At 47.4% G+C, this 24,354-nt stretch overlaps 1 protein-coding gene and 1 long non-coding RNA gene across 2 annotated transcripts in view; both read left to right on the forward strand.

The window, feature by feature from the left end:
- The first annotated feature begins 816 nt into the window (after positions 1–816).
- The window catches only part of LOC149337827 (uncharacterized), a 166,641-nt gene continuing 143,103 nt past the window's right edge, over positions 817–24,354 (forward strand). The window contains exon 1 of the mRNA XM_089554958.1: positions 817–979. Coding sequence (XP_089411084.1) covers positions 817–979 — 163 coding nt within the window. The remainder of the gene's footprint in view (positions 980–24,354) is intronic.
- Positions 7,869–8,840, forward strand: LOC149337828 (uncharacterized). Its single transcript, XR_016284662.1, has 2 exons — positions 7,869–8,098; positions 8,694–8,840. It is a non-coding gene; the product is annotated as an uncharacterized LOC149337828 (long non-coding RNA).

Raw genomic sequence — 24,354 nt, forward strand, 5'->3', positions numbered from 1 at the left:
TAGGATTGTATGTCGTTTTAGCTGATTTTAGTCTCTGACACTGCTCTTGCTTCGCTTGCTTGGGCCTTTTTAGGTTCGCTTGTTGTTGCTGTTTAAGGATTCTTGACACTGCCTCTGGGCCACGAAGTTGTTTGCACGCGTTTTTTCCTTGTGTTTTTTATGCTGGTTATAGTGCTTTTCGATGTAATCATTTCATAAACTTTTCCGCCCCATTTTTCATACTTGGTTTTTTAATGGTTCATGCTTGTGTGGGCCGCCCTTTGATGCTTATTAAGGCGGAAACTTGGGCTAGTTGGAAAGCATTTGGATTCATACTTGCTAGCGCTTAGTGAACACACGGGACAAGAACGCAAATACAAAGGACAGACGTTTTGATGACTGTGCTTTAAGTTTTAATGTTTGGCCCCCTGAGTGTCACGTGGTTTTTGGAATATATTGTGCTGGATTTTCCTCGAAAATAAAGAGTTGTTAGTGAGCGCCCGTGCTGTCGTTAGTGTTTCTTCTTTTGTCTTCGTCTGTTTTCGTGCTGATCATTTCGAATCATGTCCCACCGACTCGTCCAATTAGCAATTTTTATTGGCAGAGTAGTACATAAGAGGCGGTGGTGAGGGGTGAGCTTCGTACAGAAGGTATGGACCTCGTAAAATTTACTATGCCGTTTGTCCTCGCCGTGAAGTATGTGTCGTTGATTGAAATAAATTTTTCTCTCCTTCTGTCATCTGCCCTTTTATCTCAACCCCGGCTCTGCTCCAGGCTTCGTGAAGAAAATCCACGGCCACGACTCGGCGTTCGGGGCAGTCGAACTGAGAGCCGGCCATGCAGAGGGACGATCCGCAGCAGCAGCAGCCGGGGCGCCGCGCGCCGGACGCTCGTTTCCCTTCTCAGGGGTCCCTCCGGGCGGGCTTCCCCGTGTACACGTGCCGCTTCTGCCTGGGCAGCGACAACCAGATGAGCATGGTGACCCCCTGCAACTGCAAGGGTGCGTGCGCCTCTCTTTGCGCGTCCGACTGCGCGCTGCAGCCACTTCTGCGAGAGCTCCGAAATCACTCAGGCGCATGAATGGATACCCTTGTACTGCATCCTGCAGTTCGATGGCTGCTTGGGCTAGATAGTGAACGTTCATTTGCTGGACGGACAACAGTGCAAAAAAACATGCACAGGTACAAGGTACGGGATATTTTTTTCCGGAACATCCGCTGCCACTCGCCGCAGTGCCCTCCATACTGCAGTTTTTTTTTCATTTCTACTGCAGAAAGGGGCTCTTTTTAGCGTCCCAGTGCTTGTCCTATATTTGCCTTGCATTCAGCATGTTTTTTTTTTCTTTTCACCTGATTCAATTAGAAATTGATCCGCAAGCCACTCGCCCATGTGTGCAAATATAGACTTCAAAAGCCGTTGAGCGTTTCTGCGTTCGTAGCCCGCCATTGAAAATTGTGGCGACGCAAGCCATGGGTCCAGAGAGTTTTGACAACACGCAATTCATAACCCTGGCGCATTGCGTCTCACCACTGGTCGCAGCCTCGGGCGTCCAGCGAAATCTATCCAACTGCGCAGCTCTAAACAGTGTGTCAGTGTACAGTCTTTGTCAAAAGTTTAGAGCCCAGGGGGTTCACTTCCACGCTTTATACTGGGACTCCAGCAGCATTCATGGAAATCCTACCTATTGCAGGAGGCAGTACCAGATATATTCTTATGTCCAGGAAATTTGGAGCGCTAGGGATTCGTTAATAACGACACAGTGTGGCTCAAAAGAAACCCCCCTGGGCTCCAAACTTTTGACAAAGGCTGTACCTACTTCGCTGGACGCTGGTAATCCTGACAGGTGTCTCATAATCTGCTGTCTGCAGGAGTGTCGAAATATAAAATACCGCAGAAGAGCAGTGGAATGGAGTTACGCACAGCTGATTCACGACAAACCGGCCTACATTCTTACGGTAGCCTGCTGGTAGATATGTATGGAAGATACCTAAGGAGGATACGTAGATAAGGAAGTAATTATGCATTAGCGTCCACAAAATCGCCGTGGTCCGTCTACGAAAGAAAAATGCACAGCTTTCACAGGGACAACTTAGCTTTGCTAACATTCTGCCTAGTGAGGGAATCCAGCCCGAAAGCACCGTCTGTCCTGGGCAGTCGCTGTACTATGAAAACCGGGACAGGTGACAGTTGAAAGGACGAGGCACGGGAACTATTTCCTCATTTGAAATTCCCTGCTTCGAGGCGCTACTAACAGCTGCCCTATAACTGGTATAGCTGCGCCATTAGCGGATGTTGCTCAGAGCATCCTCATTAGCAAACTGCATGCCATCAAAGCAAAATGTGCTAAACATGAAGCTATGGTCGCCGAAAGAAATAGCAGGCTCGGAACAGCTCCTGGACAGAGAGTAACTCTCGGTCAGGCCGTGCATGATCACGGGAATGCAGTTAGACATCTCAAAAATAAACTTAATAACATCAAAAAGTGTGCATCAAACTTGGGGTTATCCTTGCTCTAGTGTGCACGGAAATGTAGTGCTGGAGACTTTTTTTAATGAGGCAGAGTTTGCGCTTCTCGATTCCCCAGGCACCGCAACCCGCCGGTGGGAACATCCCCAGTCTCATCCTTCCTCTCCAGAACTAACATGATGGTGTGGTGCACGCCCTGTAACCTGGGACCGAGAAATAGGCCGTTGGGAAAGCGATCACCCCCTTTGCTTATCGGTTTGCATCCTGATTCCCATAAGCGCTGTTGCCATGTCACAGAGTGGGAATTGTTCAGGGCGGCACTCAACGACCGCCTTCTATCAGCTCCATGTGATCTGCAGAAAGCGATGTGCGCAGCGCTTCAAACTGCCACTCATTGGGCACTACGTGGAGAAAAGGCGACTGCTTCCGGATCTGCAGTTTCTTCGACTCCGTCGTCGGGCGGAACTGGCGCTCACTCGAGACCCATCTTCGCCGCAACGCCGAGACACTTTACACCGGCTGACAGCTGTGGCACGCCGACCTGAGAAGGGCCTTTCTAGCCGCCGATGGCAGAATTGGTGCGCCTCTTTTGGCTCATCGTGGCCTACTGCATCGATATGGCGCGCCTTTTGTCTCATGGAAATCGACAAGCGTTCAAACTACCCCGCAAGTTCAGCATGTCTTGCTCCAACAGACACCAAGTCAGTTCGCTTCAGAGGTCGTCAGGATTTTATTTCCAGCTTTAGACCAACCACCTCCGCCGTTCATCGACCCGAATACTCTTCCTTCTGAAGCGGGCTCGACTCCAAGCAACGAGGACCTTGAAGGTAAGCAGAAGCAGTTCACCAAGGCTGAGCTTCGTGCAGCCATCGATCAAGCAAAACTTGCGTAAAGCTCCTGGGCCGGATGGGCTTACATATGAGGTTTTCAAAAATATTGAAGGCCCGTCATTGGGGTGGTTACTTGAAGCCCTGAACAGAATTTGGACATCCGGAGACGTCCCCGCATTGTGCAAGCATTCTGAAGTGGCGCCGATCCCTAAGCACGGAAAGGATCCTAGCAGGTTCAGCAACGTTCGCCCGGTAGTGCTTACGTCCACACTATGTAAGCTACTTGAATGGACGATAGCTAAGCGACTCTCATGGTGGTTGGAACAGTATCACTGGTACCACCCAGCTCATACCGGCTTTCGCCCACACTTGGGCACTGAGGACGGATTGGATCACCTATCAAGCATGGTGCTGCTCAGAGGCAGATCTCGCGAAATCCGCGCTTTTCTAACCATGGACGTCCACAAAGTCGCATGAAAACATCAGCCACTCCGCGATCTTGGCCATTCTACGTTGGCTTAATCTCCTTACCCGAGTACGCAACTTTGCGGCTTCGTTCTTGGAAGACCATTCCATCCGCATACACATCGGCAAGGAACGTGTTGGCCGTTTCACCGTTAAGGGGGGTGTACCTAAAGAATCCGTGCTTGCCCCAGCATTATTAAACATCGCTCTGCTTCCTTCGGCATGGCAACTGGCTGCTATTCTGGATATCTTTTATTTTATACATGCAGACGATATAACCGTTTGGTCAGCGCACACGGACCTTACCCGCCAAGAAAGAGGCCTTCAGGCCGCTCTGGGCAAGACCTCTCATGGGTGCACCAAGATTCGCCTGGCGCTGTCGGCTGAAAAGACAAACTTTATGTCCATGACAAACCGATGGGGTAGACGTCGCCTTTTTCTCACACCTATACAGCTGTCCTTGAACGGCCAACTCCTTACTACAGCCTCGTCGATGCGAGTGCTAGGTGTCGACCTGGGCAGCTCTGATTCTGCACCACCCTGGGTTCGATCTGCACGACAGAAGGACGTCAGCACGCTGCACCTATTCCGTCTAATTGCCCAGAAAAACGTGGTGCATGCTTTAATATGGCTCGAATTTAAGTCCGCTCTGTGTTGCAACCTCGGCTAGTTTATCAAGCCCAGTTCCAACGCCTTACCTTAATAGATTGGGACCGACTAAAACAGTCAACAGAGAGGCCATGCGAGTTATCACTGACCTTCCTCGCTTGACCCCTATTCACACACTACAAGCGGAAGCTCAGCTCAGTGCGATTGATGAGCTCGTTGAGCACTGCCGTAATGGGCGCAGCCTGAAATTATCAGCTATCCCTGCGGCATCTGTCCTCGCAAATTATTTTGACCCTACTTATCCGCTTCTTTCCACAACGCTTTTGGCCCCTCCTCCCTGGCAGCATCCCCAGGTCACCGACTACTGACCCATACGTGTCACACGCACCGCTCATCGTTCAGTGAGAGAAACAGAGCTTCCTCTCCCAGCAGACTCGATAGGCGCCCTTCAAGCTTACGTGGACGCAAGCTCAAAAGATCCCATATTGCGCACCAGTCTCCTCTGTCCAGCTCTACCTAATGCACGCCCGACATGTTCCTACATCACAGAGGCGTCATTTCTCTCGGTGATAGCAGAGCTAGTTGGCATTTGTGAAAGGTTGTCCACTTTGAAGGACTTCCTGTCTACTCCACCGCACTGTCTTCTACATACCAACTCACCACCACTATGGCGCGTAGCCTGTCCCCTGGACATTGTTGTCGGTGTGTGCACCATCGTACAATCGTATCCATGCCCAGTCCGAGTTGTGTGGGCTCAACGCAATACGCACCGTCTTAGGGAAGCAGACAATGCGTCCGACCCACTGCAAGTGCCTTACCCTCTTCCTCTACTGCAACTGTCCGCAGGAGCCGCCGTCCTGCCTAACAAGGAATTTGTTCGCCGCTCTACGCGTGCTTTAATACCACTGCGTTGATCCAACCTTCCTGGCGATTTAACTCACATTGAGGAGGTGGCGCTGAGGAGAATCCGCGTGGATGCTGCGCTGACGCCTGTCGTCAGGGCCTGCTGGACATCACAGACCACGCTTCTGAACTGCCCCTTCTGCCCCGCTTCTGCTACAGAACATTAGACCACTAACTTCCCCGGACTTCGGGAGGCACGCATGCGACACATCGGAATTCAGGGCTTCCACCTAGTTATGCAAAGCTATCGGAAAACTAACTATCGATAGTATCGATAGTTTTTTTTTAAACTATCGATAGTGTAAAAAAACTATCGATAGTGCTACTATCGATAGACTAACGATAGTATTATCGATAGTCTACTATCGATAGTAATACTGTCGATTCTACTATCGATAATAGAATCGATAGTATTACTATCGATAGTGTTGCTACCGATAGTATTACTAGCGATAGTACAGCTATCGATAGCAAGACTATCGATAGTGAAACTATCGATGGTAAGACTATTGATAGTAACAATATTGATATTATGCATCTTTGGCCAGCTATATAACCAAGCATTTGCGATACCTGATTAGTTTCACGGTCTCATGAGGCTTAACGTCCCAAAGAGACTCAAGCTATGAGGGATGCCGTAGTGGAGGTCTCGGGGTAAATTTTGACCAGCTGTTTTTTTTCAATGTGCACTGGGACAGTTGGGAAAAATACCTGGAACTGCATCTGATTAAAGAATAAACAGCAAAAGTTTGCGAAAGAGCGCAAGTTGTGCTACCTTACAAGATACTATCGTGCACTGCAGACGTCGTCTTGATGACGTAACTGCCGCAGAAGTGCTTTTCGCACACATGCTTCGCAAGTAGGAAATTTGCACGCTAACATTGCATCCGGCAACTTTACGTAGGGAACATCTCCAGAGCTCGGTGACACATAGGCAGCGAAAACGGGCGAGTCCTGTCAGTTACTCATACCATCACCTCCTTACCACACATTCAGGAAACCAAGTTTAGGATGCAGTGGGTACGCGTGGTGGATTTTATAGAATCTATGGTATTATATATTGTCACGGGTCGTTCAAACAAAGCGGGTCGTGCGGACACTGGAGGACCAGGGGTGGTATTCTCCCGGTGTCGCCTTTTGCGACATGTCGCCGTCACTCTTCGCTGATTGGCTCGAGCTGCGGTGACGGACGCGTGACGTCATGGATCCGCCTTCCTGCTACGTCATCGTCGCCCCAATTTACTACGCTTAGTCTAACAACGGAATGCGCTGAAGCGATTCGTGCGGGCGACGGGCTAGGAAACTGATACTAGACGCCATGGATCCCACTCTCCTTGCCTGGTTTTTGAGCCGCGAAGAAGAGTGCCGTGTCCGCGGACACCGCGACCCGTTTGCTGTGACCGACGAAGCTTTTCGATGTCGCCACGGCTATCATGCGAGTCGGCACGCGACAACACTGGGTCTCCTTTCCTCGCACTCCATCGGAGCGAGCAGCAGTGAAGCAGGGATTCTTGCGGCGCGGCCAAATCACTGTCTGCTGTGCCGGGGTGCCGCTCGCCATGCGAACTTACTTCACATTGTCGTAAACAGACGACGAAGCAGACGTTGCCCGCAGCGACGAGATGGCATTACAAGTACTCATTGACTGTAGTATGTGCATTATGCTGCTTGAAATAAAAAAATAATCATCTGTGCTAAAATTAACAACTACTAATCAAAGATACGAAACTACTGGTGCTAGTGAATCAGCAGTGGTAAATTGTCGCTTCTCGGGAGTGAATGAAACCACCGCAGACGAAAGTGCTGGGGGCGTTTTTCGTTTCTTCGAGCAACTGTACGCACGTTTTTAGGCCCCGCCCTAATGCGACATGTCGCAAAAGGCGACACCGGGAGAATACCACCCCAGGACCACAGGGGAGCAGGCACCAGAGACAGCTTCTGAACAAACCAGCGCAAAAAACACAACGGACAAGAAAAAGGCGGAACACGACGGACAGGAGCGCTGGACTTTCAACTTAATTTTGGAAGTACAGATGCAACCCAAGCAACCACAGATATCCGTCGGACGTACGAGCTAGATCCGAACGTCCTTTTCCGAGATTGGACGTCCATCGGAAGTACGAACACAATCCGATTTCGGATATCCGTATTCGTACATCAGCCGGCCGTACGGACAGTGTCCATGTTTGTATATCCGCATGAGAGACGAGGTGTACGTCCGAAGGATGTAAGGCCGAGTATTTTCCCAGGCGATGAGTACGGACGTTTTTTATTTCACAGAAAATTCCCGTCTTTCGTGTATGTATACTGTTTTATTTGCATCAGTTGGAGGGTTTGACGCGAAGATGTTTGTAAATTGATGCGATTCCACTCCTACCTGCAGTGCAAGAGCCGCCAACGAGCTAAATTTTTCTAAGAGGAGAAGCAGGGTGTTGCAGAATTTTGCAAGAACTCAATGACTAGTTTTATATTTATATAAAACTTCTCCAAATTAGTGGAGTTGTGCGACATGTCCATCGTTTGCCAGCTAAACTTGCCATTGGAACCATTCGTATCAAAACTCCCGTGCATTCTGCTATCATCATCATCATAGATGTCATTTCGCGGTACGGCTCCGTAGGGCTGTAGCGCTGTTGTCGATTTATCGCACAGTGTTGTCGCGCAGAGCTTTATAGCTCTGTTATTATAATGTGTGGCTTTGTTCGGTCTGTGGACGAAAGTAGTATGCAACTTAAGCAATTCGAAAGATACGGGAAGCGCCTGAAGCTCTTCTGGAACACCGGAATCCCGTACTGCGTCGACCTTGGTGTAAAGAAGGCTTAGTGCACATGTGATTGCCTACGAAGGTATGTATCCAGTACACTTCTTGGAACTTGCTTCTAGGACAATGCAGCATGCTCATATAACATTCGTTCACAGGACGGTGGGAGCAGTAAGCGCGAGGAGATGGCATCCACAAGTGTGTGCTGTTCTCACACTCCCGGGAGCCCTCAACTCGCGCGGCTAATTCCCACTCCTGTTCAAAGTTGCGGGACGGAGTATTTTCGCATCTCGTTAATTTTTAAGGCATCGCTATGTTCACTGTGCCTATATAAAGAGTGACAACGCGCGAAAGGCAGACCATAGGAAGCACGTGTAGTTCGCAGTGATTCGCAACGGAAGCTTTGCGGCTTTCTGTGCACAGTCGCGTACAGTGCTGCGCAGGTTAGTGCCCTAAGGCCCATGAGAAGAAATAAAGAACAGATACATTGTCAAATATGGTGTGGAAAAGTGAGAGCTGTTATTGCCTTATACTTATTGAGGTGTTTGTTAAAGTGCATTATCTGTTATACTTGCAGCATTCAACACTTCTATTAATTGGTTCCAATGTTTTTACTTGGGCTGCTGCATTGTGCCATTTGTTTCACATGACTGATGTTTGCCGCGTTCTTTTTATTTCAGAAATCCTGTGGGTGGGAAGATTATGGATGTGTGTCCCAAGCTTGCCACATTTGAAGAGTCACATTTAAGAAATTTTCCGAATATAACCCATTGCTCTGCTGATGTATCATCAACCACAATAAAATATGCGTGCTATGCATCAAATTGTTTTTCGTTTCATAGCATCGCGCGGAGTGAAAAAAGCACGCATGCACCATATATGCGAATATTCGAGAAAGGTCCGCCAGTGGACGTACTCAACTGGACGTCCGTCGGCGGGCGAACCGTATACCTTTGGCCACCTTTCGGGCGGCCGACAGACATCTAGCGGCTGTTTGCGGATGTTCAGCGGACGTACAGAACATCCGAAACAGACCTCTGTCGGCCGTCCGAAGGATATCGGTGGTTGCTTGGGAACGTATATATAGAGCCATGTCAGGGGGGCACACCACACAAGGAAAGCAAGAACAAGTGGAATCTACAAGGTCATGATGAGACAAGCGGCACGAGCAAACCAAAGATCTTAACTAATGTAACACGTGAAGGTGAGAAGTTTCAATGGAGGCAAGAATAAACAGGGAAAATAACAGGGAACAAATGCCAGACCTCGTGAAGATGAAAATTGATTCTGATAACAAAAACCGAAAGTAAAAAACCAATAAAAGCGATAAAAGCAATAAAGTTAACAGGACAATGGAAATGAAAAAGATAAGATGCCTACAAGTAACACGGCAAAAATACTAACAGCTAAAATTAAGAAACATCGCGGAAAAACTAACAGCTAAAAAGTAAAACCCACAGAAACATAAGGTTAAGTTTTGTGTTTCAAATAGCGGAATGAAAGTTGGCAGGAAGAAGATGGTTGCATAAGGTGGGATAGTTAAATTGTTAATGCCTCGAATTTTGCGCCAGATAGGCGAGTTCTTTCTCAGATAGCGACACTGAAGGTTTGCTAATGCACTTTTCTTTTAACGCAGCTATTGTGATTGCCTCAACTATTTCACGGGGCCTCGTGCTTCTGATTGTGGCTATTACCCGAGTTTTTATGCGAAGCATATTACAATAGGTAACCCAAGCCCTTCGTGACGGTTGCACGCCGTGCAGACCACGTGGTATGGTGACGTCACACCACGTGACACAATGACGTCACGACAGATGAGAGACGGGGCTCCAACTTGTGCCGTCGCTGCGGTTGCACGCCGTGCATACCACGTGGTATGGAGACGTCACAACACGTGACACAATGACGTCCCGACAGATGAGAGACGGGGCTCCAACTTGTGCCGTCGCTGCGGTTGCACGCCGTGCAGACCACGTGGTATGGAGACGTCACACCACGTCACACAATGACGTCACGACAGATGACAGACGGGGCTCCAACTTGTGCCGTCGCTGCGGTTGCACGCCGTGCAGACCACGTGGTATGGTGATGTCACACCACGTGGCACAATGACGTTACGACAGATGAGAGACGGGGCTGCAACTTGTGCCGTCGCTGCTGTTGCACGCCGTGCAGACCACGTGGTATGGTGACGTCTCACCACTTGACACAATGACGTCACGACAGATCGCCGTCACGCGCTGGGAGAGGGAGAACGACGGACGGACGGACGGACGGACGGACGGACGGACGGATGGATGGACGGATGGATGGACGGATGGATGGACGGATGGATGGACGGATGGATGGACGGATGGATGGACGGATGGATGGACGGATGGATGGACGGATGGATGGACGGATGGATGGACGGATGGATGGACGGATGGATGGACGGATGGATGGACGGATGGATGGACGGATGGATGGACGGATGGATGGACGGATGGATGGACGGATGGATGGACGGATGGATGGACGGATGGATGGACGGATGGATGGACGGATGGATGGACGGATGGATGGACGGACGGATGGACGGACGGATGGACGGACGGATGGACGGACGGATGGACGGACGGATGGACGGACGGATGGACGGACGGATGGACGGACGGATGGACGGACGGATGGACGGACGGATGGACGGACGGATGGACGGACGGATGGACGGACGGATGGACGGACGGATGGACGGACGGATGGACGGACGGATGGACGGACGGATGGACGGACGGATGGACGGATGGATGGACGGATGGATGGACGGATGGATGGACGGATGGATGGACGGATGGATGGACGGATGGATGGACAGATGGATGGACGGATGGACGGACGGATGGACGGATGGACGGATGGATGGATGGATAGGAGCGCCCCCTTTGAAACGGGGCGGTGGCAATTGCCACCATGCTCAGCTTTTCTTTCTTTATTATTTTTTTGTTTACTGTGTTGGCAATTCTCGTTAAGATTCTCCATCACCTTTGCCTACGGTTTCCTACAATTCTAACCTTATGCCACATCTCTGTTTTTCAGCCACCAATCCTCCAATCGCTTTTTGCTGACTTCCACTGCAGATCTATTTACATGACCATTGTTATCTTTAAACCCTAGGGCCTCAGAAAGAGTGACTGTTCCTGCATCGACATCCGGATGGATACCATCACATTTGATTATGAGGTGTTCAATTGTTTCCACAGATCTACCACACACTGCACATGTGTCATCTTCTTCGTTAAATTTCTTTTTGTAGCTGCGCGTTCTAAGACACCCTGACCTAGTTTCAATAAGTAGGGCACTGCCTCTTGAGATATCATAGAAAAATTCTTTCCTGATCTGCCTTTTCCAGCATCGATATAGTTCTACACTATGTTTCTTTTCCATTGAATTCATCCAATTTTTAACTTCCGCGTTTTTAACCTGTCGTTTAATGTCGTTTTCTCCGTCCTCATGACCGGCATACTTACTGGTCAGTTTTCTAGTTCTTTTCCGCCACTGTGAGTCAACGTTCTTTCTGTATAAATATTTAAATACCTTAGCTGCCCATCTGTTATCGTCCAATTTCCTCAGGCGTTCTTCATATAGTATTTTACTCTTAGATTCCCGTGCTTCGAACGATGCCCAGCCCATATCCCCTTGTACTGCCTCGTTTGTGGTTTTGCCGTGGGCACCTAGTGCTAATCTTCCAACAGCTCTCTGATTTACGTCTAATACCAACTGAACTTCTGCCCTTAACCAAAGAACCGCACTCCCGAGAGTAAGCACCGGCACCAGCATTCCTTTCCAAATACCTCTCAGTACTTCGCATTTGTTCTACCCCCATAATGCCCTGTGTTTGATAATCCCGGCAACTCCTCGCCCTTTTGCCCTAAGAGTCTGTTCATGCTTTTCCGTGTATATCTGCCCTTCGTTTAGCCATATCTTGACGTATTTGTACTCGGCCACTTTGGGTATTTCGCGGCCTTGTATTGTAAGCACCTGATCAGTTGTATCGTTAAAAATCATCACACCTGATTTAGTTGCGCTACAACTGAATCCTAGAGCCTCTCCTTCGTCTCCACAGCAATTAACCAAAGTTTGTAAACCTTCCTGGCTATCTGCTAACAGTACAATATCGTCCTCATACATTAAACCCGGGAGTCGCTGCTCAACTGCATTTCCGCCTAATCTGTACAATAGATTATAACCCACATTACTTTCTTCTAGCCTTCTTTCCATATTCATCACGTAAAGCATGAACAGCAGCGGTGATAGAGGGGAACCTTGCCTTAATCCTTTGTGCACCCCCACAGTTGTGGTACTTTTTTTTCCTTCCCATGTAATTTCAACTTCATTATCTCGGTAGATTTCCTGTATAAAATCAATTACCTCATCACTAATACCTAAATCTTTCAATATGCTCCACAGGAGTTCCCTGTTCACGTTATCGTATGCACCGCTTATGTCCAGAAAGGCTAAAAACAGAGGTCTATTTTCCGCCTCAGCTATTTCTATGCATTGGGTAAGCACGAACAGGCTATCATCTAACCGCCTACCCCTTCTGAACCCATTCTGAAGTTCTCCGAGTATACTATTCCCTTCTACCCATGCTTGCATTTTTAATTTCACCGCCTGCATTGCCAGCCTGTACATAACAGATGTTATCGTAATCGGACGGAAGGATTTTATGTTCATCTTATCTCCTTTCCCTTTATAAATCAAATTCATTTTACTCTGTCTCCAGCTGTGCGGAATTTGCTGATTTGTTAGGACTGCCTCCAATGCTTTTATCAGCGCTTCCTTGCTTCTTGGGCCAAGTTCATTAATCAGCTTAATTGGAATTTCGTCTATCCCTGCGGATGTGGTTTTAGGAACATTCGCTTCCGCCTTTTTCCAGTTAAGACTAGTCAGTTCTAAGCTGTTCTATTTTGTGCTGTCCTGTGTTGCCGCCTCATTTGGGGAGATTACCCCATTGGCATTGCTAAAATACGCAGCTATAAATGACGTAATGAAGTCCACAGCATCGTCTCCCTCTAAACATCTCTAAAAATTCCGGACTTTTGAACATAAAATCGTCCGTCGTAAAAAGTGGCCGTGGAACTCAGGTAAAACTGTAAAAGCTCTAAAAAATAGCATTGGGTCTTCGGTTGCTCCAGTGCTGTGTGACATTTTTATGGCTTTTTTAGACAGACGCTTAGAAAAAGAGCTTTTAAACCACCCTGTATCACGTGTGTTTCGTTATGTCGATGACTTTCTAGTGATTCTAGACAATTCTTCTAACTATGACCTTGACAGTGCTGTCACTAACATTCTTAACGCCTTCTCCTCTGAGGGGCAAGGCTTACTTTTTACTCATGAACTGACAAGGGACAACCGCATACAGTTTTTAGACTTAAATCTGCACTTCACTGATGCCCACGTTTGCTGGTCGTATAGCCCAAGGTCGAACAAGAGTCTACTACCCTATAAAAGCGCTCATTCTAAGCTAGTCAAACGTGGCATCATCATGTCTGCCTGCCTCTCTGCCCTGCAGAAATCCTGTACCCACACCATGTCATCCAGTTTTCACTGTCAAGTTGAGCGCCTTCTTTCCGCTGGCTATCCCCGTCATCTACTTCTTGGCACCTGCGAAAGCCTGCTTCAAAGGCTAAAATCTTCACAAGAAAAAGATAAAGGATGCTCGGATTCCAAGCCACCATTTGTCATGCCGTATTTTCATTGCCTTTCCCATAACATCGAGAATGTAGCAGAAAGGCATGGGATACGCGTTGTTTTTTCGGCTCCTTGCAAGCTGAAAAAGTGTGCCCTCTACTGGCTGGAACAAGAAAGCAACCCACCACTTGCAAGAAGAACCACCGGAACAAGTTTACAAAATGTGTTTCCGAAGTTGTTTACGAGATACCTTTGTCATGCGGTCGTTCCTACATAGGCCAGACTGGCCGTTGTTTTAATGAGCGCGCTTTAGAACACAGGCGATCCCTTAGCAGTGGCACTGGCAGCAATCTACCCTTGCACTGTAAGAGCTGCGACATGAAAACCTGTTCTCCTTACCTGGAAAAAACAAAGTTCCTTTCGAAAGCCAAAACTAAAACCGAAAGAGAAATTATCGAGGCCTTTTTCATTTCTAAAAGGGGTGATAAGTGTGTTAGCGCCCCTTCTTTATCTCTTTCATGTCAAGAAATCAATTTCTAGATGGTCACATTCGAACTTGTCTCCTAGTTTGCTGTGATTGCCTTTATAAGCACCCTGCTTTTACAAAATAAAGTCAGTTGGAAGTCTGCGCTTTGTGTGTGTGTATTCGTGCCTTTCTTTTGTCCCGTCTTCTTCGCGCAGTTTTGTTTCGCTCTAACCATGAACCGACTAGCCCAACATCATGTCTTACATGTTCTTTGCAAGCTGATTTTATTCTTTGCCAATTTGTTCCTTGATGTATCAGCATACCTACTCCTCCTCCCTTCTTCTCTGTTGTTGTTCTGTTGTACTCTTCCCAGACAAAGTTTAAGAGCGTAGGTTGTTGGGCTAGTCGGTCAATCATGGTGAATACAAGGGGGGTACTGCGCACAAAAAGACAAGGACAAGAAAATAACAAAACAAGCGCACACTCGCGACTAACTTTATTTGAAAACACGACACTCCTTTTATAGTTTCAAAACTGTCACATCACACACATGATGATGAAACCAAAAACCTGTTTTCATTGTGATACAGTTTGATAGAAGGGTAACTTACGCAATCTTTATCCTTCTGTTTGATGCAAAACGCCTCCGCGAACTGACGCGCCACCTGGTCACGGCTCCTCCTCAAAACTTTTGTATCTGTCAGCAACGGCAGGCAAGGGTTATTGCGCGTAGCATCCGGGCATGCGCCACAATGCAGGGGTAAATTCGACCCTGTCCCTGATTTCATGGAAAGCTGGTGTTCCCTTAAGCGCTCATTCAGACATCGGCCTGTCTGACCGATGTATACCCTGCCACAGGTGAGGGGAATCTGGTAAACGACACCCGTCTGGCACCTGACAAAACGAGTGGCATGACGCTTCTCGCAGTCCGATTTCCTCTTACCTCCGGACATGACCTGAGGGCACAATGAGGCCAACTTGCATGGGGCGGTAAAAACTACCGGCACGCCGTGCCGTTTCGCCACGTTCTTCAAGTTGTGGGAAATTCTGTGAATATACGGTAGAACCGCAGGCCTCATTTCCTTAGAACGGCCACTATCCCGGCACGTCCTATCTTTCAGTTTGCGCAGAAGCTTCTCTGCCACTGCAACAATGATTGAAGCAGGAAAACCAGCCTTCGTCATCCTAATTACCTGATTATTGAGGCTCTCCTGCACCAGGTGAGCGCAAGACTTAGACAAGGCGCCCTGCAGGCAATAGGTTCCGATAGCACTGAGCTAAGTTCAGCACTGAGCCTAGTGTGCCTGCGCACGAGCTTCTTTCATTGAACCGGCAGCTGGCGCGGAAGGCATCTGATGAGGACCAGGAGCGGTGCCTACTAGATGGTGTTGACAGCCTTCCACGGACTGCTGCTAAGCCTCGGAGGTCTGCGAGTGGGAGCACTTCACGCCTCAAGACATCAGTAAAAGAAGTTGTCTCTTTCTTCAAAGACAATGGCTTGGCCCTTCTGCAAGCTGGTAAAGTGGGAGGCTTCGTCGTCCTGCCTTCGGGGATGTTTGGTGAAAAAGCTGCTCAAGCAGTCGAGAAGAACTTTGTTCGGAAGAAGGTGAAACCGTCAAAGGTAAAGACCCAAGCTTCTGTGCTGTGCAAGGACCTTGCTTTAGATAAACTGTCGAGAGCAGTTATTAACTCCAAGCGCTATAGCTTAGAACTGTTTTTCATTGTAAAAACACATAAAGTTGACAAGCCCTTTAGGTGCATAGTAAGTGAAAAAGGTACTTGGCAGCGTGAAGTAAGTGTGTTTATTCAAAAGTGTCTGAAATTGGCGGTAGTGGAAGACCCATTCTTGACTAGGAACTCGGATGATATAGTCGCCTACCTGCAGGATGCTCCGCCTGTAGGCTACGCCTTTTCAATTGACATTGAAAACCTGTTCTTTTCAATACCCCACGATGCCGTTTTGCGCCGTCAGGTCTTGTATTGAATTGTAAGATAGGGGTGTAATAGCTTTTCAGAATGCCTGCGGTATAACGCTGAACAATTTTATGTCTTTACTTGAGTTTTATCTTGGTTCTACCTTTGTATCTTTTAACGATCAGGTCATTGTTCAGCGCAAAGGAATTTGCATTGGTTCCTGTGTGGCACCTGTACTGGCTGACATCTTCTTGTCCAGCATTGACTGTGATCTGGTGCGCTATTTTGACAATGAGACTACTCTGAAAATATTTAGGTACGTTGATGACTATTTAGTGTTTCTTAAAGATCGACCTGGCGCGACGCACACTGTGATTGTGGAAGAATTTTTATCGATTTTCAGACGACATGGGAAGGGTCTAACCTTTACTCACGAGTTACCGGAACATGACAAGCTACAGTTTTTAGATATTAACCTGACTTTAACACCAGATAACGTTTGCTGGATCTACTTACCACGTGCACGGAAGACCTGTTGCCGTTCAGATGAGCACATTCCAAGAATGTTAAACGGGCTATCGGAACATATTGCCCGCAGGGCGCCTTGTCTAAGTCTTGCGCTCACCTGGTGCACGAGAGCCTCAATAATCAGGTAATTAGGATGACGAAGGCTGGTTTTCCTGCTTCAATCATTGTTGCAGTGGCAGAGAAGCTTCTGCGCAAACTGAAAAATAGGACGTGCCGGGATAGTGGCCGTTCTAAGGAAATGAGGCCTGCGGTTCTACCGTATATTCACAGAATTTCCCACAACTTGAAGAACGTGGCGAAACGGTACGGCGTGCCGGCAGTTTTTACCGCCCCATGCAAGTTGGCCTCATTGTGCCCTCAGGTCATGTCCGGAGCAGTGCACTGCACGGGCTCGGGCCAGTCCGAAAGCCCGGGCCCGGCCCGGCCCGCGGGCCGGGCCGGGCCTGGACATGATCTGTTTTCCCGGGCCTGGGCCGGGCCCGGGCCTGAACTTGCGGGCCCGGGCCGGGCTCGGGCTTAAAGCTGCGGACCCGAGCCGGGCTTGGGTCCGTATAGAAACGGCTGGTGTCCGACTATTCATTCACTATTGCAGAGTGAAGTACACAACTGCGGCATCGGAGCAGCGACACAGGGGAGCTATGGGCTATAGTACGCGCTGAGAAAAAAAAAACTAAGCTGTATTCATTGACTTATTTATTTCCTTATTTCTATGCCGCGGTGGCTTAGTGGTCAAGGCGCTTGATTACTGAGCCGGGGAACCAGGATTTGCTCCTAGCCTCGGCGGCCGCATTTCTGTTTCGGCGGCAAGCATGGCAGTCATGTACTTTGTGGTATCATTGCTCGTTGAAGAAGCCCAGGTGGTCGAAATGATCCGGAGCCCTCTGCTTCGGTGTCTCTCACAGCCTGACTTCCCTTGGGCCCTTAAGCCCCAAAAACATCGTTTTTTATTTTATAGATATATTCTTCTCGTGTGAGAAAATTCACAGACTAAAGCGCGTTTGGTTTTCTTTTTGATCAGCTGACCGGAACGTCTAGTAAATGAAACAGCCACAAAAGCTCGCGAGAGTTTGTAAATCTCATCTCATAACCACATCTATCCCTCCTTCCTTCTTCAGCCTAGTTGACATGACAAGTGTTTTGCCCTGTAAGTTACTCGTATCACGTGGTTCACGCGTTATCTTTTGCTTCACCAGCAAGAGTAAAATTTAACCGGTATTAATTGGACATTGCTCATTTGTCATCCCAAAACATACCTATAAACTATTAGAAATGCATTTAGAAAGGACATATTAGTTTAGGACGCTTATAGTCTTCAAAACACACACCGTGGAATACTCAAGCCTTTTAGCTTTTCGTTTCTGCTGAAAGGTGACTAGTTCGGCAATGAGTTCAACGTGTGAGATCGCGTTCACTAAAAAAATGTCATCCTAATGCTTGCTAGGCAGCTTTAATGTTTTTACTTCGCGGGCGACAAAATATAACTGATTAAAATTATGGGGGAATGCAAAGTAGTCTATTACGTGCGTATGCAGCCCTTTTTATTTGGCTCTCAGAACTTCGGAGTTTGTATTTGCACCTACACGAGATCAGTATCCAAAAGACGACCTGGCGAGCAGTACTCTTAATCACTTCCTTTTGGGTCAAAAAGAACCAACTTTCTGCAAGCCAAACTGTGGTTTCAGAACCTTTGTCGGCCAGTTTCTTATCGGTCTAGTAGCAGTCTACTTGCTCAGAGTGAGCAGTATACCTCAAGCGGCACTGTGAAACGGGCCGGGCTTCACTCCCGAGTTCGCGGGCCGGGCCGGGCTCGCTAGAGCGATAATTTAGCGGGCCTGGGCCGGGCCCGGGCTTGAAGCCCCGGGCCTGGGCCGGGCTCGGGCTTCAGGTCGCGGGCCCGGGCCGGGCTTGGGCCTCAAAGTGAGGCCCGTGCAGTGCTGTAGTCCGGAGGGATGAGGAAAGCGGACTGCGAGAAGCGTCATGCCACTCGTTTTGTCAGGTGCCAGACGGGTGTCGTTTACCGGATACCCCTCACCTGTGGCAGGGTATACATCGGTCAGACAGGCCGATGTCTGAATGAGCGCTTAAGGAAACACCAGCTTTCCATGAAATCAGGGACAGGGTCGAATTTACCCCTGCATTGTGGCGCATGCCCGGATGCTACGCGCAATAACCCTTGCCTGCCGTTGCTGACAGATACAAAAGTTTTGAGGAGGAGCCGTGACCAAGTGGCGCGTGAGTTGGCGGAGGCGTTTTGCATCAAACAGAAGGATAAGATTGCGCAAGTGACCCTTCTATCAAACTGTATCACAATGAAGACAGGTTTTTGGTTTCATCATGTGTGTGATGTGACAGTTTTGAAACTATAAAAGGAGTATCGTGTTTTCAAATAAAGTTAGTCGCGAGTCTGCGCTTGTTGTGTTATCTTCTTGTCCTTGTCTTTTTGTGCGCAGTACCCCCCTTGTATTCCCAGGCATAGCCATCGATGAAAGGTGGATCTTCTAGATCCCTCAGATGTGTCTCGCATAGAGCGTACACACCTACTGCTTCGTTCTTTAACTGCTGCTCTATTTCTAGCCATTTCGCTCTCTTTCTACCCCCTTGCATGTTTATGTAACTGATCCTGGCGTTAAATTTCTTTTTCGTAGTTTTCTTTCTGGGCCTCCTAGTGGCCATTTTGTTGGGATCAGCCGCCATTGTTACATTTACATCGCTTCTACCTACCCCTACGCCCTGAGCCACCGTGGACCCCCTAAAAAAGCTACCGCTCGGCCTCCCAGGCACCTGCCTGTATCGGCGCCTGCCTAACGATGCCATCGCACAGACGTCGGAATGTCGTCGAGCGGCATTCCCGCGCATTTCCAACGCGCGTTCACACTCGGTGTAGGTGAAACGCTCGCTCCACCGGGCAGGCGGACGCGGCTTCCGTGGCAATCCAGGCGCCCACCCAACGCGTGTCTCGGGGTTAGTCGGCGTTCCGCTGTAGCCATGCCGTTGTCTTCCCCCACGACGAAGGCTTCTAGTGGTTGTATTAAAATGACCAAGTATTCAACCAAGGAAAGCCATGTATTACCAAGCCTAGCCATTACCGGAGTAAAGCACCGGATAAGTTCTGGCGATACATTAATGGCGACAAACAACGTAGTGTGCCATTAATAGTCGATGGTTCACCTGTCACAGGGTCAAAAGATACTGCTGGTGTGTTTAATTAGTACTTCCAATCAATGTATACCGATAAAACCTCGAGTTTTCCTTCTAAGCCAGACGGCTACATTTCTCTAATGCCAGATGTTACTATCTCCCGCGAAGGTATGTTGAATCTTCTTCTGAAACTTGACGTTAAAAAGTCTAGTGGGCCTGATAACATCCCTGCAGCTTTTCTCCGCCGTTACGCAGAATGGTTATCACATTACTTATATATTATTTTCAACGCCTGTCTGTCTCAATGCGCAGTCCCATCGGAATGGGAAACCGCACGTGTCGTACCTGTTTTTAAAGGCAGTGACCGATCTCGCGTATCTAATTATCGCCCAATATCTTTGATCTCGACCACTTGAAAAATGTTCGAGCATGTGATCTGCCGAGCTCTGACGGAATTTTTGGAATCGACCCATTTTTTATGTGATGAGCAGCACGGATTTAGGCGTGGTTTATCTACGGTCTCACAACAGATAACCACTTGCCATGATTTTTTTATTGCAGTTAATAACAAACAACAAATGGACGCTGTTTTTCTTGACTTCACCAAAGCCTTTGATAAGGTTCCGCACACTAAACTCATACAAAAGCTTTACACTGCCGGAATCAATCCTAATATTATTGACCTTATTAGAGCCTACTTAGAAGACAGATTTCAATATGTCCGTGTTAACGATGAGTACTCTGATGAACTTCCGGTTTCATCTGGTGTTCCGCAAGGATCAGTTCTGGGGCCTATCCTATTTTTAGTTTACGTAAATGACATAATTAATGTGGTTGATTCCGAAGTTAGAGTTAAACTATTTGCAGATGACTGCGTTTTATATTCCTTAGTTAACTCCACACCGGACCAAATTAAGCTTAACAGTAACCTGCAGAAGATCTCAAACTGGTGTAACCAATGGGGTATGTTTCTTAACGTTAATAAATGTTCCGTACTTAGAATTTGTAAAAAGAAAACTGTTCTGATACATCCATATTGTATAGCTGGCGTACCACTTCCAGAAACCTTGTCTGTGAAATACCTTGGAGTTCAGATAACTAATTGCCTAAACTGGGATGCTCACATCGATATTACATGCGGGAAAGCTCTGAAGACTGTGTGGTGTTTGTTTTTTTTTGGGTGGAAAAAACAGCGCGAAAGGGACGGAAGACAAAGATGAAGGAAACCACACGGACGTAAACTGTCAAAGGCCCCAAAACATGTGAAACTGGCAGCGTATAAGGCTTTGGTGCGGCCTCGTCTGGAATATGCTTGTTGTTTATGGGACCCATTTACGGCCAAGAATATCTCCAAGTTAGAAAGAGTGCAGAGGATAGCGGCCCGTTTCATTTGCAATCGATACAAACGAACGGATAGTGTATCTGCTATGATCAATTCTATTGGCCTAGAATCCCTTCAGACAAGGCGCACTGAAGCAAGATTGAAATTTTTGTACCTAATATATAATAACCTGATTAGAATAAACGCCCATGATTATATTACTCCTGTTTCACGAGCAAGTACGCGTTGTAACCATGGAAAAATGCTGCAAGAATTTCGTGCATACTCTAACACAGTTAAACACTCATTTTTTTTTCAAATCAATTGCAGAGTGGAATGAATTGCCGAAGTGTGTAGTGAACAGCCCAAATGTAGAAACGTTTGTTGATAATTGGAGAGCCTTTCCTATGTGAAACCCTTGTCTTTTTAGTTTCTTTTTTCGCATCATCGTTTGCTCTTCACTTCACTTTATTTCCTTAAAGACCCCACTTTGGGGGTATTACATAAGGGGTGGGAGTACAAATATAGGTTGAATATGATTGCTTACATGATATTTATGAAATGCATATTTAAATTGTTCACAAAACTTGATTGGCAGGTGATGGCATCAACGTCGTGGGGAAGGCCATTCCAGTCTTTAGCAGTGCGAAGAAAAAAGGATGCGGAAAAAGTGACGGTGCGGGCGCGTTGGCATGACACTTGCAGTGGATGGCCGGTGCGATGAGATATGCGAGCGGGCGGTGTGATATAGGGTTGCTGTCCGAGGGAACTGTAAAAAAACTTATGAAACAGACTAAGAGAAGCAATGCGACGACGATGGGCAAGAGTTGATAAACCTGATTGTCGTTTAAGTGACGATACACTGATGTCGTATAAATAGGCAGAATGAATGAACCTCGTGGCGCGATTTTGGACAGATTCTAGTGAACTGATGAGATATGCTTGTTGCGGGCTCCAGATAGCAGATGCGTATTCTAGTTTTGGTCGAATGAGTGATTGGTAGGCGAGAAGTTTAATACTTTGAGGGGTGTGCCGTAGATGACGTTTCAAAAAACCCAATGACCGGTTAGCTGATGCGATGATGTTCGTTACATGAGAACGCCAGGAGAGATCCTGGCACAAGGTGACACCTAGGTACTTCTATGAGTATACAGATTCTAGTGGAACGTTAGCAACTGAGTAAGGGAAAATATGGGGGTTACGCCGGCGGTGAAAAGATACGAGTTTACATTTGTTAGGATTAAGCGACATTAGCCAGTCATCACACCAGGCATGCACTGTGTCAATGTCGTTTTGGAGCTGTGATTGGTCAAAGGTGTTAGAAATCGTGTGGTAAATAACGCAGTCGTCTGCAAACAGACGAACATTGCAAACCAGGTTTGAGGGTAAGTCGTTAATATAGATTAAGAATAGGAGGGGAGCAAGTACAGAACCTTGGGGTACGCCTGATGTTACTGGAAGAGGGTTGGAACTCTGGCTGTTAACGAGAACAAACTGGGAGCGGTTAGAAAGGAATTCTTCGATCCACAATAAGACGTTAGGATGCAGTTTTAGCATGGTTAGTTTTAGCAGTAAACGCCTATGGGGAACTTTATCAAATGCTTTAGCAAAGTCTAGAAAAATAGCGTCAGTTTCATTTCATTTCATTTCAGTTTGTAAATTTAAGTCGAGGTTAGAGTGAACGTCATGAAGAAAGACGGCCAGTTGAGTTTCACATGACAAACCCTTGCGAAACCCGTGTTGTGAGGGATGAAAGAAGTTGTTAGCGTCAAGAAAGTCCATGATTTGAGAATAGATGACGTGTTCCATGATTTTGCAAGGTATGCTGGTTAATGATATCGGACGGTAATTTAAAGGAGAATCTTTGTTACCGGACTTAAAGACGGGAATGACCTTTCCCACTTTCCAGTCATCCGGAATGGAACCTGCAGAAAGCGACTGTGAAAATAATAACAATAAGTACATTGCAGAAATATTCTTAGTGTTGCGCAGTATTTTGGAGTTAATTTCGTCGACGCCGGCCGATGATGAAGTTTTAAGGTTTTCAATGCGCGAGGAAATGCCGGCTTCAGAAAACGCGATAGCAGGCATGCTGGACTCTATATTGACGGCGAAAGTTGCAGTTGGTGGGTGAATTTCATTAGTGAACACAGATGAAAAGGCGTTATTAAAAATGTCAGCACACTCAATGTCATCAGCTTCTTCTCCAGACTCTTTAGTTAGAGTGATGGTATGTGCCGGGTGTTCACTTATGACCTGCCAAAACTTTTTGGGATTGGAAGTCAACAATTTGGGGAGGTCGTTGTGAAGGAAAGAGTATTTTGCGTTGCGAATTGCTGATAGGTAGGTGTGTTCGGCTGTATAGTATTTTTCCCATGCGCACTCGTCGTATTGCTTTAATTTTGCCGCACGGAAAAGGCGCTTCTTTTTATTGTCGAGTCTTTTTATCGTTTTGGTATACCATGGCTTCTGGCGGTCCGAGTGGAAACTTATTTTGGGGATGTATCTATCGGTTAGTTCGCTAACCTTTTTCTTAAAACGGGACCAATTATCATTTACTGAATGATCGTGAAAAGATGCTTCAAATGTTGTGAGATATTGGTTTAATTCAAGACTAAAGGCTTCATAGTTTCCTTTGTCGTATAGGCGAATAGTTTTGTTTTGGTTCTGGCGTCGTGATGGGCGGAACTCAAATGTGGCGTGGATTACTTTATGGTCGCTGATTTCGCGTAGATAAGTGATAGATGAGAGAGCTTCCGGGTGGGTAGTCAGGATTAGATCTAGGATGTTTGCAACGCGGGTCGGTTCAGATACCACTTGAGTTAAGTTGAAGTTTAGGCAGACCTCGATAAAATCATTCGCTTCCCTGTTGCCGACTGCTGTCTGTGTCTGCCAGTTGATTTCTGGAAAATTGAAGTCTCCAAAAAGAATGATATGCGCTTTTGGGTATTTCCTCGTTAATTGGCTGATCACGTCGTTAAGAATTCGAGAGAAATCGGAGTTGGTATTTGGCGCTCTATAACAAACGCCCAGCAGTACGGTTTGGGGCGCAGCGCGACAAAGTAGCCATAGTATCTCAAGGTCTGATGGAATATTAATAACTGTACACGAGAACTGATTGTTAACTGCGATGAAAACGCCTCCACCTCGAGCGGATGTGCGATCTTTGCGAAAAAGGTTAAAATTCGGTAAGTCAGCAAGAACTTCAGTATCGGTGATGCCATTAGTGAGCCATGTTTCGGTAAGCATCAGCAAGTTACTAGCAGATGAACACACAAGATTGGAGATGATTTCGCGTTTC

This window comes from Amblyomma mixtum, chromosome 7 (assembly GCF_055824585.1).
Source record: "Amblyomma mixtum isolate Tamu chromosome 7, ASM5582458v1, whole genome shotgun sequence".
Classification (NCBI taxonomy): Eukaryota; Metazoa; Arthropoda; class Arachnida; order Ixodida; family Ixodidae; genus Amblyomma; species Amblyomma mixtum.